Source organism: Theropithecus gelada, chromosome 11, assembly GCF_003255815.1.
Source record: "Theropithecus gelada isolate Dixy chromosome 11, Tgel_1.0, whole genome shotgun sequence".
In the NCBI taxonomy this organism is placed as follows: domain Eukaryota; kingdom Metazoa; phylum Chordata; class Mammalia; order Primates; family Cercopithecidae; genus Theropithecus; species Theropithecus gelada.
In genome coordinates this window covers 34,537,193-34,551,791 of record NC_037679.1, presented here as the reverse complement: position 1 = coordinate 34,551,791, position 14,599 = coordinate 34,537,193, and the positions used below count along the sequence as shown (strand labels likewise).

General features: G+C 35.4%; 2 protein-coding genes across 7 annotated transcripts in view; one reads left to right on the top strand and one right to left on the bottom strand.

The window, feature by feature from the left end:
* GLIPR1L2 (GLIPR1 like 2) overlaps positions 1-13,487 on the bottom strand; it is a 43,196-nt gene extending 29,709 nt beyond the window's left edge. Inside the window, exon 1 of the mRNA XM_025402743.1 lies at positions 13,213-13,487. Within this exon, the coding sequence (XP_025258528.1) occupies positions 13,213-13,446 (234 nt within the window). The 5' untranslated portion in view covers positions 13,447-13,487. The remainder of the gene's footprint in view (positions 1-13,212) is intronic.
* A 151-nt stretch (positions 13,488-13,638) lies between these two features.
* Positions 13,639-14,599, top strand: part of CAPS2 (calcyphosine 2) — a 120,659-nt gene continuing 119,698 nt past the window's right edge. For 5 of the 6 annotated variants that reach the window (XM_025402072.1, XM_025402076.1, XM_025402071.1 and 2 more), the window contains exon 1: positions 13,639-13,738. In XM_025402072.1, coding sequence (XP_025257857.1) covers positions 13,706-13,738 — 33 coding nt within the window. In that variant the 5' untranslated portion in view covers positions 13,639-13,705. Of the gene's footprint in view, positions 13,739-14,193; positions 14,254-14,599 lie in introns of all 6 variants that reach the window. The other variant, XM_025402070.1, reaches the window with a different exon arrangement.

Below are 14,599 nucleotides of genomic sequence, written 5' to 3'. Positions count from 1 at the left end.
TTTTCCTTTTTAGTCTGTTTCCAATTTATTTTTCCTTTTTAGTCTCAGGTAGTTGCTTCTGAGGGTTCCTGAGTTTCTTGAAAGCCTCTAATGGGGGCAGGGGATCTAAAGTTCTAGTGACTGTAGAGGCTGGTGTGAACAGAAGGATGAAGGAGGTAGGGGGTTGAAGGTGGACATATCAAGGGAACTGAAGGGAAGATCAAAGGTGGTACAAGGAGGAAGGAGGAGCAGAGATGATGGGAAGGGAGGGGTCTTAGAGGAGCTAGTTTGCAGAGATTTGAAGTTTCCCAAAGAGGCCACTGAAGTTCCAAATTATCCTTAGTTACATTCACACCAACAAAAAAGGAAGTAGACAGAGTTGGTGGAGTATAGAGTTACCAGGGGCTCAAAAACGGGACAGGGGTTAGTAAACTGAAAGCTCCCAGGAAAGCAGCAGAATCAAATGGGGACCACAAGGAGACCTCATAAGAAGCCAAGACAAATGTCCAGCCTAGGACTCAGGAAATGAATCTCCCCACAAAACAAAGAGTCAGGAAGACAGACTTTCAGTCCAGGATTGAGAAGTGAATCCCCACTTGAAAGAAAGAATAGGAAATAAATTTTAAGCCTAGAAGGGGCCTCTCAGACAAAGAAGCCTAAAACTCGAATTCAGCTTTAGAGAATATACAGAAGCTTAAAAATCAAAAATCTATCCTTACCATGCTTCAACAGACTGTCATCTGAAGCAGTGGCTCATGAGTCAGATTCACTAATGGATCCCTAATCATTCAGGAGTGAAGACAAAGTCTTCAAAGGTGTGCACTTGGGGTCCTGGGTGAGAGGTTTGGAGATCCAGTGATGAATCTGCTACTATCAGAGTCACAGCAGTACCATAACTGTTAAAGGAAAAATTGTTCATGACACTTGTTAACACAGAGGAGGACTTTATTTAGGGCTTTTGTGGTAAGTGGTAAGACTATCATGTTAGAGAAGAGAGAATGGGCTCAATTCCAAATACAGCAGGGATAAGTGGGGATTTTATACCCATGGAACAGAGTGAGGAGGTCAGTGCATGGAAAATTACTAAAAGGAGACATCAAGGGTAGGGGGATTCTTGCTAAACTGACTACAGAGATTCTTGCTGAAGGCAGGCCAGAGTGATTAGACATCAAGGGCAACAGATGCTGTCTAAACTGGGCTAGCTGTGATTTGTGATAAAACCGGGCAACGTAAGCTTTAGGACAGGGCCCAAGGTCAATCTCTATTCAAGAAGAAGGCTCAGAGTCTTCGTCAAAATACACATAACACTGATTTTGGAAACTGAAGAAATTTAAGTAACGAGTTGTACACAATGTGACTAAGGAAGAGTAAAGGAAAACATTATTAAGAGACTAGAGAATATTATTATTCTATTTACTTTCCAATAGATATTGATAAATGAAATAGGCCTACATTTTTTCCCTTTTTCTCCTTGTTATGTTTATCACATTTGGAGATTTAAGTTATTCTAGATTTCTAAAATGAATTGAATCTTCCATTTTTTAAACACACAGAAACACATTAATATCACTGGAAATATCTGTTCTTTGAAGATTATTCAGAATTAACTTTATTGTTACCTAGGATTGAGGCCTATTTAAAGAATAAATCTTCAACATCTTGCTACTGTCTTCTAAAGCACTGCTGTTAGGGTTTTCTCTTTCTGGATTTACTTTGCAACTTACATTTTGCTAGAAAAACACTTGATTTCATCTAGATACCTAATATTATTAACATGGTTGGACATAGTATTGTCTTACACTTCTTGTAATCTCATCTCTATCTGTGGTTATAATTCTTTTTCTCACTACTAAAATAATTTGTTTTCTTTTTATCCCCTGAGACTTATCAGGAATGTGTCTATTTTTTTTCTAGTTCTTGCAAATAAGAATGCTGTTTTACTAGAAAAAATTATTTTTCATTACTTTTACCTATACAGCTATTCTCTCAGTCTTTGTTTCTTTTCTTTGAATTTTTTAGTTCACTTATTGTCAGTCAGTTTATGTAAAATGACACTCACAGTAAATTGCCTTTTCCTTTATTTATGTCATGTGTTTTGATATTGTGCCCATATTTTGGGGAAATTTTGTTTTTGGTTCTTGATCTGAAGATAATTTGAAGAATGTTCCTCAAGTCCTAAGTAGTTAAGATTCTATCAACCAACACTTTTTGTTCTTTCTAGTTTTATTAAATTTTAGTCAGAAATTTGGCCTGTAAAATTTCTACTTAAGCTTTTCCTTATGAGCATAAAACAAAGATGTTTTTCATGGATATTAGAATCCCTTATTGACAGGATATACAATTATTGATTTTGTCCAATTTTATTCATTGTTATATATAACTTACTTTTCAAATCTATTTTATAAGATTTTAAAAGAAGTATAGAAAATATCCTATAATTATCTTGTTTTAAAAAATATTTCTTTATATTTTTAGGAAATTTTACTTGATATATTTTCTATTTTGGCCAGTGCAAAGGCCTTTATTTTATCTTCATGGATTATACCTTTTTTTTCCCCAATACGTAGTATTTCTTTTTATCTTTAGTCTTCATTTCTATATTATTTTATAATATTGTTTCTCTTTTTTAAATTGGAAGTTTCATAATATATTTTTATTCATCTTTTTATTTTCAATTGCTTCAGGTATATATTTTTGCAAATTATTGATAAGGAAATTAAATTCACTCATATTTATCATAACATATTTAGTTTATTTTAAAATATTATTTTATGTTTACAGTCTTTAAAAGTCATTTCCTATTTTTCTCTCTTTATATTGCGGGCTTGATTAAGTTGCTTTTTATTGCTCACTTCTCTTTTGCAAATCTGGAAGTTCAACTAACTTTTCCCATCTGCTAGCCACCAACATCAAATCATTATGATAATCTTTATGATTATCTTAACTACCTTTAACTTGAATTATCATATTTAAAATTACATATGATTATTAAATAACAAAAAGACAAATATATATATACACATATATATATATAATTATGCTCACTTCCATTTTGATGTTTCGTTTGCCCATTTCATCCCATCATACACAAAGATCAGACTTCAGGAATGCTAGCCCTAATACATAAAATACGTTATTTTACTGAGGATCGTGTTTTAAATTTTTTTAGTTGCAATTACATTTTTTTTGCTGTATATATTTTTTGTTTCATGAATGCTTTATCACTTACTTATAATCTCCAGTGAAATTATCAACATGCATTAACAAACATTTTGTTTTAAAAATAAATTATTTTTTGAACAGATATCTAATACTTTGTAAAAACAAAACCACATAAAATCATTGAGAAGTCATGTTGTCTTGCTCTCCACCATCCTATTTCCCCTGGGGCTTCTATATGTAACTAATTAATTCCTGTGGATCTGTCCATTATTTTTCATTCAAATATACATTATTTTTAATTTTCTTATATAAAACGTATCATAATATACCTTGCTTTTCCAAGATCCATGAGATATTGTCTTGTTAGTGTAAAGAATGTTCTCTGTCGGGCGTGGTGGCTCACGCCTGTAATCCCAGCACTTTGGGAGGCTGACGCGGGTGGATCACGAGGTCAGGAGATTGAGACCATCCTGGCTAACACAGTGAAAGCCCATCTCTACTAAAAAAATACAAAAAAAATTAGCTGGGCGTGGTGGCGGGCGCCTGTAGTCCCAGCTACTCCGGAGGCTGAGGCAGGAGAATGGCGTGAACCCAGGAGGCGAAGGTTGCAGCGAGCTGAGATGGCGCCACTGCACTCCAGCCTGGGCGAGAGAGCGAGACTGTCTCCAAAAAAAAAAGCTTTCTCAGTCTTTTTTTTCCCCACAGGTGTATGGTATTCTTTTATGTGGATGAACCACATTTACTTTAGTTAACCCTCAGGGCTGGAAATTAGAGTATTTTTGCAATAATTTGTTAATATTAAATGATGGTACAATGAATAACCATATAGGGATACCATTTCCTTCTTGTGTGGTAGGTCCTTAGGATGGATACCAGAAATGGCATCAAAGAGCCAAAGAGTAAATACATCTGTAATGTAGTAGGTATTGTCAGATTCTTCTCTACAAGGACTGTATCATTTTGCTTGCACACCAGTAGTACATGGAGTAGGCATGGTCTTTGACTTTGACACAAAATCCAGAAGCAAAAGCTGATTAGTCAGCTACACAAAAATGTTAAAAAGTCTGAATAGCAAAAAATACATAAGTAGATTAAAAAAACCCTGACAAACTGGGAAAATAATTACAACTCATATCACAGATGAATGGCTTATTTCCCAAATAAATAATGGGAGAAAAAAAGTAAAAAAAACTGATTAAAAAAAAATCATTAAAGGATACTAACAGATCCTTATTCACATGAAAGGATGCATAGCTTTGCTTATAATAAGAGACATAAAAATCAGAGATCATATCTTACCTATCAGGCAAGTAAAACTCCAAAGTTCAACAATACTTTTATTGTCTTGTCTGTGGGGAATTGTTGACTTAGCTGGAGTTTATATAGATGTACGGATGAAGCAAATTACCTTTTTCAAATGACTACCCAGATCTATCAACACCAATTTAAAAGTCTATCGATAGCTCACAGATTTGAGATGTTACTTTTGTCATATACTAAATTCCCTTACATATTTGGGTTATTTCTGAACTCTACATCTTTCCAATGGTATATCTTTTAACATACTAGTACTATATTATTTTACTTATTGAGGCTTTATCATATGCTATAAAATCTAATATGTTCAATAACCCTCATTTTTCAAAATATCCTGGCTATGCTTATTTATTTATTTTTAAAACAATCTAAATGTCCATCAATAAAGGAACAGGTAAAAAATGTAGTATATTTAAGGGATAAATATCATAGCACATAAAACTGAATTAACTAGATTTGTATCTATGAATAAATCTCAAATGTATAATTTTGAATGAAAAACCAAGTAACATGATAAATTCTACATAATGCCACTTATAGAAATATAAGACAGAAACCTCCAAACATTATGTTTTTGGTCTAGATCATCACATATATATTTGAAACCTTAAAAAATGTATTAGAATGACTCATATCAAACTCATAAAGGTCACTGTCTCTGGGGATGGAGAAAGGGAACATGACTGAAGTGGCTGTTAAAAAATGTTAACATTGACTGTACTGTTTTTACTTTTTTAAAAAAAGGAGGAAGATTTATTTGTAATATTAAATTAAAAATTGATATTACATATAAAACTACAGCCCATTGTCTGGTACATGAGGGGAGTCTAAGTCTTGAGCCTTCTCCTAGTACTACAATGTCAGGTTAGAATTAGGAATCACTCAGCCCCAGAACAGCCCAGAAAAAGAAGGGAGGGATTCTGTGCTTCTAGCATCCAAGAATGTAAGAAAGTTAAAGCAAAAAGAGGACGAAGCTAAGGCACAATCTTCTAATATTACAAACCTATAAAAATGGTGAATAAAATGTTTAGTTTGAATCCTATGAAATTGCTTGTGTTTTCTAGGTCAAAAATGGTTGAAGAGCAATTCATATAGTTCAATCCTTGTATGATAAAGGCTTTTTCTCTTTTGTTTGAGACGGAGTCTCACTGTTGCCCAGGCTGGAGTACAGTGGTGTGATCTCAGCTCACTGCAACCTCTGCCTCCCGGGTTCAAGCGATTCTTCTGCCTCAGCCTTCCAAGTAGCTGAGATTACAGGCGCGTGCCACAATGCTTGGCAATTTTTGTATTTTTAGTAGGGACAGGGTTTCACCATATTGGCCAGGCTGGTCAGAACTCCTGACCTCAAGTGATCCACCCGCCTTGGCCTCCGAAGTGCTGGGATTACAGGCATGAATCAATGTGCCCGGCCTTTTTTTTTTTTTTTTTTTTTTAAATCCACAGCTGAGCTCAAAGGAAAGAAAGGTAATACTCAGGTGCCAGAAATGAAGAGAAAAGTTAAAAGTCAAAGTGGTAAACTCATGTGCCTAATCTAAGGAAAGGAAACATCAGATCAGATATAAATGCCACCAATATAGGAAGAGAAAATGTAGCCATAAAGCCACCTGAGACAAGTTCTGGGACTGAAGTATTTGTGGAAAAATTAGGATGCTGACTTCTTCCTAAATGAAGCAGACCAGCAAATCCTTCCCAGAAGTCTGAGGAAGTGACAGAAAGTCAGATGGAAAAAAGTCATGTTATGTGAGAAATCAGTTCTAGATCTATACTATGCATACAGGTGGACATTATACTTAAATTGCCTATATATGCTGACAATACCCAAACAAATTATAAACATCAAAACTTAACACATTATAAATATAAAAACAATTATAAATATAAAACTGACTGTAACAGGGGAGTAAGGCAAAAGCTAATAAAAACTAGTCTGTAGCAATATTTATTTTTCCACTATTTGGACAATATGGAACTCTTTCTCTCACACACATAATCTCTGCTGAAAATGAGCATAGGATAGAAAATTATAAACATGACAGAGGCTCATAGCTAAAATAAGAGAAATGGCACCCAAAGAAACTAAAATAATAAAACACTAAAAATATTTTATGAAAATATAAAATAATTTATGTTTAAAATGATTAAATAAGTGAGTGTAAAAACCGAAATCACAAGAGAAAACAGAACAGTGGGGGAATATGAGCAAATTTTATAAAATAGTCTAGAAATTTTAAAAAATCAATTGGCCAGTTAAATATATCACACAAATCCGAAGAGAAAACTGGTGACTGAACAGTAGTTCTAAAGCAATGACTCGGAAGGAAAACAGAAAAAGAGATAGACTACAGAGAGCAAATGGAGAGCTGTGGAGAAAAGGATAAAAAAGTCAGATATACAACTAATAGGAGTTCAAGACAGGGAGACTAGAGAGCATGGGGAAGGGGCAACATTCTATGAAATAATGCTGAAGAATTTTAGTCTTAACAATGGACATGGATACAGAGATTCAAGAAGAAAAGTTCTGAACAAAATAAATAAAAATAAATGCATGCTTAGTACCAGTATGGGGTAAAACTACAGAACAGCAAATATAAAATATTTAAAGTAGCTGGAGAGAAAAGATAAATCATCTTTAAAAGATCAAAAGACTAGTGGATCTCAAACTTTAGTACACTTCAGAATCATCTGGAGGACTTATTAAAATACAGATTACTGGGTTTCAAAACCAGGATTTCTGATTCAGTAAGTCTGGGATAGGTCCTAAGAACTTTAATTTCTAATAAGTTCACAGGTGATTCTGATTCTGTTGTTGCTGGTATAGGAACCATACTGTGAGGCCGGGCGCGGTGGCTCAAGCCTGTAATCCCAGCACTTTGGGAGGCCGAGGCGGGTGGATCACGAGGTCAGGAGATCGAGACTATCCTGGCTAACATGGTGAAACCCCGTCTCTACTAAAAATACAAAAAATTAGCCGGGCGTGGTAGCGGGCGCCTGTAGTCCCAGCTACTTGGGAGGCTGAGGCGGGAGAATGGCGTGAACCCGGGGGGCGGAGCTTGCAGTGAGCCGAGATCACGCCACTGCACTCCAGCCTGGGAGACACAGCGAGACTCCGTCTCAAAAAAAAAAAAAAAAAAAGGAACCATACTGTGGGAACTTCTGAGTTCAGCTAACAAAAGAAACCTCAAAAGCAACAGTGGGAGACAGAAGATAGCGCTGACAGAGAACAACATCATTCAAGAGTGTGAAGTAAAGATTATTTTACATATAGAAATATTAAGTTTATTATTCACACTCCCTTGCTGAATGAGCTATTAAAGGATGCATTTTAGGCACAAGGAAACTGATTCCAGAAAGTGGTAATGCAATACAAGAAGTAATGGTTAGCTAGCATAAATAATTATAACGGGCCAGGTGCGAGCCTGGGCAACATGGCAAAACCCTGCCTCTACAAAAAATACAAAAATCAGCTGGGCATGGTGGTGAGCACCTGTAGTCCCAGCTACTTAGGTGGTTGAGATGGGAGGATCACTTGAGCCCCAGGGGTAAAGGCTGCAGTGAGCTGAGATCACACTACTGCACTCCAGCCTGGGCAGCAGAATGAGATCCTGTCTCAAAAAAAAATTTAAAAAAAAATGAAATAATAATGCTAAGCAACACATTCTTAAGCAATGACTCAAAAAATAAATCACAAAAGAAAATACCTTGGGAAAAATGAAAATGAAAACACAACTATTCAAACATCTTGAATGTACAAAAAACAGCACTAAGAGGAAAATGTAAGAGTGTAAGAGCTTACATTTTTTTAAAAAGATGAAAGACTCCAAATCGACAGCCTAACTGTACACCATAGGTAAGTAGAAGAGGAAAATTGAACGAAACCCAAAGTTACTAGAGGAAGGAAATAACGATTGAAGCAGAGATAAATAAAATAGAGAACAGAAAAACAACAGAGAAAATCAGCAGAACTATGAGCTGGTTCTTCAAAAAGATCAGCAAAAATGATACACGTTTAGCAAGACTAAGAAATAAAGACAGAAGACTTATTCTTGGAAACATACAACCTACCAAAAGGTAGTAACGAAGAAACAGAAAATCTAAACAGACCTATAGCTAGTAAAAAGATTGAATAAAAACAATAAAATTATTAAAATAATAATACATTTATAAAATAATAATAAAAATCAGTAATACAAATCTCCCAACAAAGAAAAGCCCAGAACCAGATGGAGTCATTGGTGAATTCTAATAGGAGTTCAAGGCATATATTTAAAGAATTAACATCAATTCTCAAACTCTTCCCCAAAAATGAAGAGGGGGGAACATTTATTAACTCATTCTATGAAGCCAGCATCACCCTGATACGAAAGCCAGAAAAAGATACCATAAGAAAACTATAGGCCAATATCTTTTATGAATATTAATATAAAAATCTTCAACAAAAACAAAAAGCTGAATTTAACAGCACATTAAAAAGAGCTGAATTTAACAGCACATTGAAAGAATTATACTTGATAACCCAGTGGAATTTACTCCTTGGTGCAGGAATGGTTTGACATATAAAAATTAACCATTGTGATAGAATACATTAACAAAGCGAAGAAAAATAGCCACACCATCATCTTATACGTAGACAACCCGAAAGATTCCACACACAAAATAGAACCAATAAATAAATTCAGAAAAGTAGCAGGTTACAAAATCAACATACAAAAATTAGTTGCTTTTCAATATGTTAATAACAAACAATATGAAAGGGAATTAGGTAAACCACTCCATCACAATAGCATCAGAAAGAATAAAATATTTAGGAATAAACTTAGCCAAAGAGGGAAAAACATATATGCTAAAAACAACAAAATACTACTGAAAGAAATTAAGGTGGATACTAGAAAGTGAAAAGACATCCTGTGTTAATGTACTGGAATACTTTATATTGTTAAGACAGCCATTCTATCCAAAATGTTACAAATCAATGAAACCCATATCAAAATCCCAATAATGTATTTTTTTTTGCAAAAATACAAAAATACATCCCAAAATTCATAAAAAATCTGAAAGGACCCTGAATGGCCAAAATAATCTTGAAGAAGATGAAAAAAGTTGGAGAATGCACACTTCCTAATTTCAAAACTTACCAGTATTCTACAGTAATTGTTGTGGAACTATTAATAGCATACAGACATATTAGACTAATAGAAACGAATAGAGGGCCCGAAAACAAACACCAGTATATATAGTCAAATGATTTTTAACAAGGGTGGCAAGACCATTTTATGGGGAAAATAACAATCTTTCCAGCAAATGAAGTTAGGAAAAACGGATATCCACATGCAAAAGAATAAGCTGGACCCTTACCTTATACAATATACAAAACTTAACTCAAAGACCTAAAACTATAAAACCTTTAAAAAGCACAGGGGAAAAGCTTCATGACACTGAATTTGGCAATGATTTCTTGGATACGATACAAAAAATACACACAATAACAACAACAAATGATAAATTATACTTTATTGACGTTAAAAACTTTTGTTCATCAAAGGATATTATTGATAGAGTGAAAAGGCAACTTACAAAATGGGAGAAAATACTTTCAAATCATATATCTGAAAAAGATTAATAACCAGAATCTATGAAAATTCCTATAACTCGACAACAAAAATCTAAAAAGTTGGCCAAAAAGTGTGCAAAGGACTTGAATAGCTTTTCAAAGAAGAGAAAAACTTGGTCAAGGAGCAAATAAAAAGACACTCAATATCAGTAATCATTAGGGAAATGCAGATAAAAAATACAGTGAGGTATCACTTCATACCTGCTAGATGGTTATCATTAGGAAAAAAAGAGGAGTAAGAAAAATAAAACAGGAAATAACAAGTGTTATCAAGGATGTGGAGAAATTGAACCATTGAACATTCTTGGTGGGAATGTAAAATGGTGCAGCCACTATGGAAAACAGAATGGCGGTTCTTTGAAAAATTGAACATAGAATTATCATATGATACAGCAATTCCAGTTCTGGGTATATACCCAGAAACAGCAAAAGCAGGAACTGTAGCAGATAAATGTACACCCATGTCTATAGCAGTTTTATTCACAATAGCCAAATAATGGAAGCAATCTAAATATCCACTGACAGGTGAATTGATAAACAAAATATGGTATATACACACAGTAGAATATTATTCAGCTGTAAAAAGACAGGAAATCCTGACACATGCTACAACATGGGTGAACTTTATAAACATTTTACCAAATGAAATAAGCTAGTAACAAAGACACATATTGTACAATTCCACTTATATTTGGTACCTTAAGAAGTAAAATTAATAGGGATAGAAAGTAGAATGGTGATAGAGGCCTGGGAGGAGGGGAAATGAGAATAAAGTAATTATTTGATGGGTATGGTGTCTTAGTTCAGGAAGATGAAAAAATTTTGGAGATGGGTGGTGGTAACAGGCGCACAACAACGCGAATGTACTTAATGCCACTGAATTATACACTTAAAAATGGTTAAAATGGTAAATGTTATGTCCTGTATATTGTAATACAATTTTTTAAAAACAACAATTATTTTGGTATTTAAAAGCAAGGTAGAACAAAAGTACTACAAGATAATAGCATGAATAAGGATGGAAAGTATTCAGAATTTGTGTTCTAAGATCTTATTAATATTTGGGTGGAGTTTACAGATACTAACTTTTGGAATTTATAAATACATATATTAAAATACTAAAAATAACCAATAAAATAATTAAAATAAAACGATGTCCAAATATGCTAAAGAAACGTTTTAAATAGGCCATATTATTACGATGGACTATACTATTTACAGTTAATATTTATGTCCTAATAAAATACATGGGAAAAATATACATTAACTTTAAGAAAGAAGAAAAGGGTAAACATTTAGGGTGGGACTTTAACCTATACATCAAATACTATTCCTTTAAAAATGTCCATATTTAGCCGGGCGCGGTGGCTCAAGCCTGTAATCCCAGCACTTTGGGAGGCCGAGGCAGGCGGATCACAAGGTCAGGAGATCGAGACCATCCTGGCTAACACGGTGAAACCCCGTCTCTACTAAAAATACAAAAAACTAGCCGGGCGAGGTGGCGGGCACCTGTAGCCCCAGCTACTCGGGAGGCTGAGGCAGGAGAATGGCGTAAACCCAGGAGGCGGAGCTTGCAGTGAGCTGAGATTGCGCCACTGCACTCCAGCCTGGGCGACAGAGCAAGACTCCGTCTCAAAAAAAAAAAAAAAAAGAAGTCCATATTTAAAAATATTGATTGTGGGTATACAGGTATATTATTTTATATACCTTATGTTTGAAATATGATATAATTTTTAGAGATGAGATAGAAAACCTATGAAAAGTTGTATTAGAAAGTATTATGTGTTTATTAATTTTCAGAATTAAGGATAATCTTCAAATTGGGAAGAAACTGAATTAGTCACAAAAAAATGGAAAATTAGCTGAAACTCCCAAATATCCCCAAACTCTATAATTGAATTCAAAAGATAAAGAATTGGCTTAGAAAAAAGTGTCTTCCGCAGATAGAACCAAGTGCTAGCATATTTCTACAAGAAAGCATATAATCTGACACAGAAATGATGACAATATGAAAGGTAAAGGAAATGAACGAGAAAGAACTAAAGTATGTCCTATCAAAATAGTATCTTAAAATTAACATTGAAACAAATTACCATTTTTATAATTTATCATTTAGCAAATAATTGAACATGTCCAAGTCAGTAAGGATGTGGTGAAAACAGAACATTTATACACAGCTGGTATATGCTAAATTTGGCACAGCCCGTTAGCATAGCAATTGCTATGTGTTAAATAAATAAAAAATATCGTACCCTTAATTTATTTATCCCATTTCTGAAATTTGTGCTAAGAACTAATGCTGAAGGAAGAAAAGACATGTCTAGGAAAGTAGTCCTTGCTATATAATTTATAACATAAATTTGAAGCTTCTAATTCCCTAAGAGGACAGTAATACTTGCTGGATTTTCAGTCATTTTAATGCCAGTCATGAAAACTCCATAGCAACCAGGGAATAGTTGATGAGCTGTTAAATGACTATAGGGTGTAAAAGAGCGGGAAAGCAAGAACAGCATTGTAAGGTAAGGCAAAATCAGGGTCAAGACTAGGGTGAGGAAACTGAGAGACTTCCTTAGGAGACAAATTTGGAATGGACACCAAAAATAAAAATAAAATAAAAACCAATAATCAAGATAAAAAATATTTTTAAAAGGCAAAGCTAATGTGACATCTGTGATGGAAAAAGCTAAAAATTTCAAATACAAGTAGGTTCTCATCTTGATTTGCACCACCCTGAGAGTGTCGCACTTGCTTTTCCCTTATCCAGACCCAAGGTTCCTGTCTTTGTTAAATTTTTTAACATTTCTTTATCACTGATGTTGATATTTTTGCACTGATTTTTAATTTTTTAAAACCCGTTGCATTAAAATATCATTTTCTTGCATTGGCGCCCCCTTAAAATCTGCACTGCAGGCCAGTGCCTCTATCACCCTAGTCCCGGCCCTGTGCAATATTATGGTAATAAGTATGTGTTTTGAGTGTCCGCAGTTTTTCTCTGTATAAACTTCACATGTACTTTAAAATCCAAGCTAAAAGTGCGGTTCTCCGCGATCCTTCGGCCTCAGAGCAGTGGCCCCAACTTCCCGAGGCCGAGGGAGGCGTTGTGGCAACGGTCGTGGAAGGTTCGGGAAACCGCCTTCCGGCCTCACCATGAAGCGCAAGTTAGACCCTCGGGGAATGACGTCGCCCCGCAGCTCATTGTGGAGGTTCACGTACTCGTTGATAAAGTCTACGTCCTCTTCGTGTGGCAACAATGTCGCGTTCAAACTAGAACCTAGTAGCAGTAGCCACAGCTCACAGAGCCGCAGCTTCAAAACGCCCCCTACTGCCAGGGGGAGGGATTGTGCGCTCCACTCCCGGGCGAAAGACCTTGGGGCCTCCATGGTCCACCGGCCGCGGACAGGCCAGTGCGCACGCGCTGGCCGTCCCAGTGACCTGCCAATCTACGGGGGACGCAGGCGAGCCTTGTCCCGCCTCCCGGAGGGAGAAAGGGAGCGGGGAGGAGGAAAAACAAAGGAGGGAGGAGGGAGAAAAGAGGAAGGAGGTGAGAGGAGGGAGAGGATAGTAAGGAGGGGAGAGTGGGGAGGGGAGGGGGAGAGGAGGGGAAAACTAGACCTGCAGAGTGAAGAAAGCTGGCAATAGATGTCTGACGAACTAAAGAAAGACTTGCGCTACGTGAGTAAGCGCTTTTCACTAAACCAATGTAGTGAAATGTTATCCCTAATTGATTTCTGACACTGAATGATATGTCGTCATTCATGAGTCATCAGTTTGTATGGTAAATGCCAATTACTGAGTAACGGGTCTGAGGAACCTTCTAATTGTGCCAGGTGAAATGATTTTTCTGCGATACGGATACAAATTCAATTAATTTTTTTTCTGCATTACCTATTGAGTTGGAAATTTGATGCAGGGCCAGCCCTTTATTTTCCTCAGGGACAGAATGGAATAAAGAAATGTTGCTAGTTCTTAAGGCCAAAGAAGTTCTTAAGGCCAACTTAATCGATGAGATTTTTTTCAGTTTTTAAATGAACCTTTGTGGGAAACCACAAAATAAATGGGAGTGAAGGGAGAGTAGGGATCACCAAACTCTCCAAAGGTTAAAACATTTCTACTTCTTCTCTCATCAGCACAATTCAGACAGCCTGGAATATCAAGATTCATCTTTTTCAGTAATTGTGGCATTCACAGTAAGAAAAAACTCTTTTCTTTTTTTTCCAGACAAAATTGGCTGATATCTAGCTGATTTTGGCCTGATCTATTTACCTCCAAACATTTTCCTCAAAAACAAAACATAACAAAACCAACTTGCTTTGAAGACTTTAAATTCTAAGCGTGGAAAAAAAGCACATGTTTGTTTTGGAGTACACGTTTGCATATTACATATTGTGCTTAATGCATTAAGCAGATATGGAAAATTGACATTAAGAGAAAATTTTACTACAAAACATTGTAACAGGTTAGCCAAACATTTATAAAAAGAAAAATGCTTTCAAAAATTGTGATGCACACAATTGAAAAACAGTGGACCTATGT